Here is a 644-nt window from a genome sequence, read left to right as displayed (position 1 = left end):
CCCCGGCGCTGACCTGGCCCCAGCCCGCTGGAAGAGCTGTGCCCACTGGCGGGGCTGGAAATCGTGGGCGGTGAAGCGGGGAGCGAAATCTGCGTAGGTGGTGCCGGGCGGGAAGCGGCGGCGCACGAAGTTCTCGTAGGCGGCATCGTGCAGGCCCTGCCAGTCCCACCAGAACCACTCGGAGCCCCAGGCCGGCACGGAGAACACCCCCCAGTGCACGAACACCCCCACCTTGGCCCGGTCGAACCAGGCCGGCAGCGGCCGCGCGTCCAGGCTGGCCCAGTCCGGGCGGTAGCGGTGCGCGGCCAGAGCCGGACCCAGCGCGGCCGCCACACACAGAACACAGAGCACACAGAGCGCCGCCATCGCCGCCATCGCGGCCCTCAGAACGCCGCCATCGCCGCGTGACGTCACCGCCGCCGCTCCTGAGGGAGCCGGGTTCGAAACCCTGAGGGTCACGGGTTCGAATCTGCACCCCGACCCATCGCGGGGAACCGGGGAATAACCGGGGAAAGATCAATGATCATCGCAGGGAATATCCGGGGAAAGGATCAGTGATCATCGCGGGGAATATCCGGGGAATATCGGATCAACGATCATCACGGGGAATATGCGGGGAAAGGATCAATGATCATCCCGGGGAA

At 67.2% G+C, this 644-nt stretch overlaps 1 protein-coding gene across 1 annotated transcript in view; it reads right to left on the bottom strand.

Annotated features, from left to right (window-relative positions):
• FUCA1 (alpha-L-fucosidase 1) overlaps positions 1-644 on the bottom strand; it is an 8314-nt gene that overhangs the window by 4498 nt on the left and 3172 nt on the right. The window contains exon 2 of the mRNA XM_057383744.1: positions 14-507. Coding sequence (XP_057239727.1) covers positions 14-507 — 494 coding nt within the window. The remainder of the gene's footprint in view (positions 1-13; positions 508-644) is intronic.

Source organism: Malurus melanocephalus, unplaced genomic scaffold, assembly GCF_030028575.1.
Source record: "Malurus melanocephalus ecotype Western Australia unplaced genomic scaffold, MMel_1.1 scaffold_658, whole genome shotgun sequence".
NCBI lineage: Eukaryota > Metazoa > Chordata > Aves > Passeriformes > Maluridae > Malurus > Malurus melanocephalus.
Note: the sequence above shows the minus strand (reverse complement) of the source record. Positions and strands in the feature narration are given on the sequence as shown.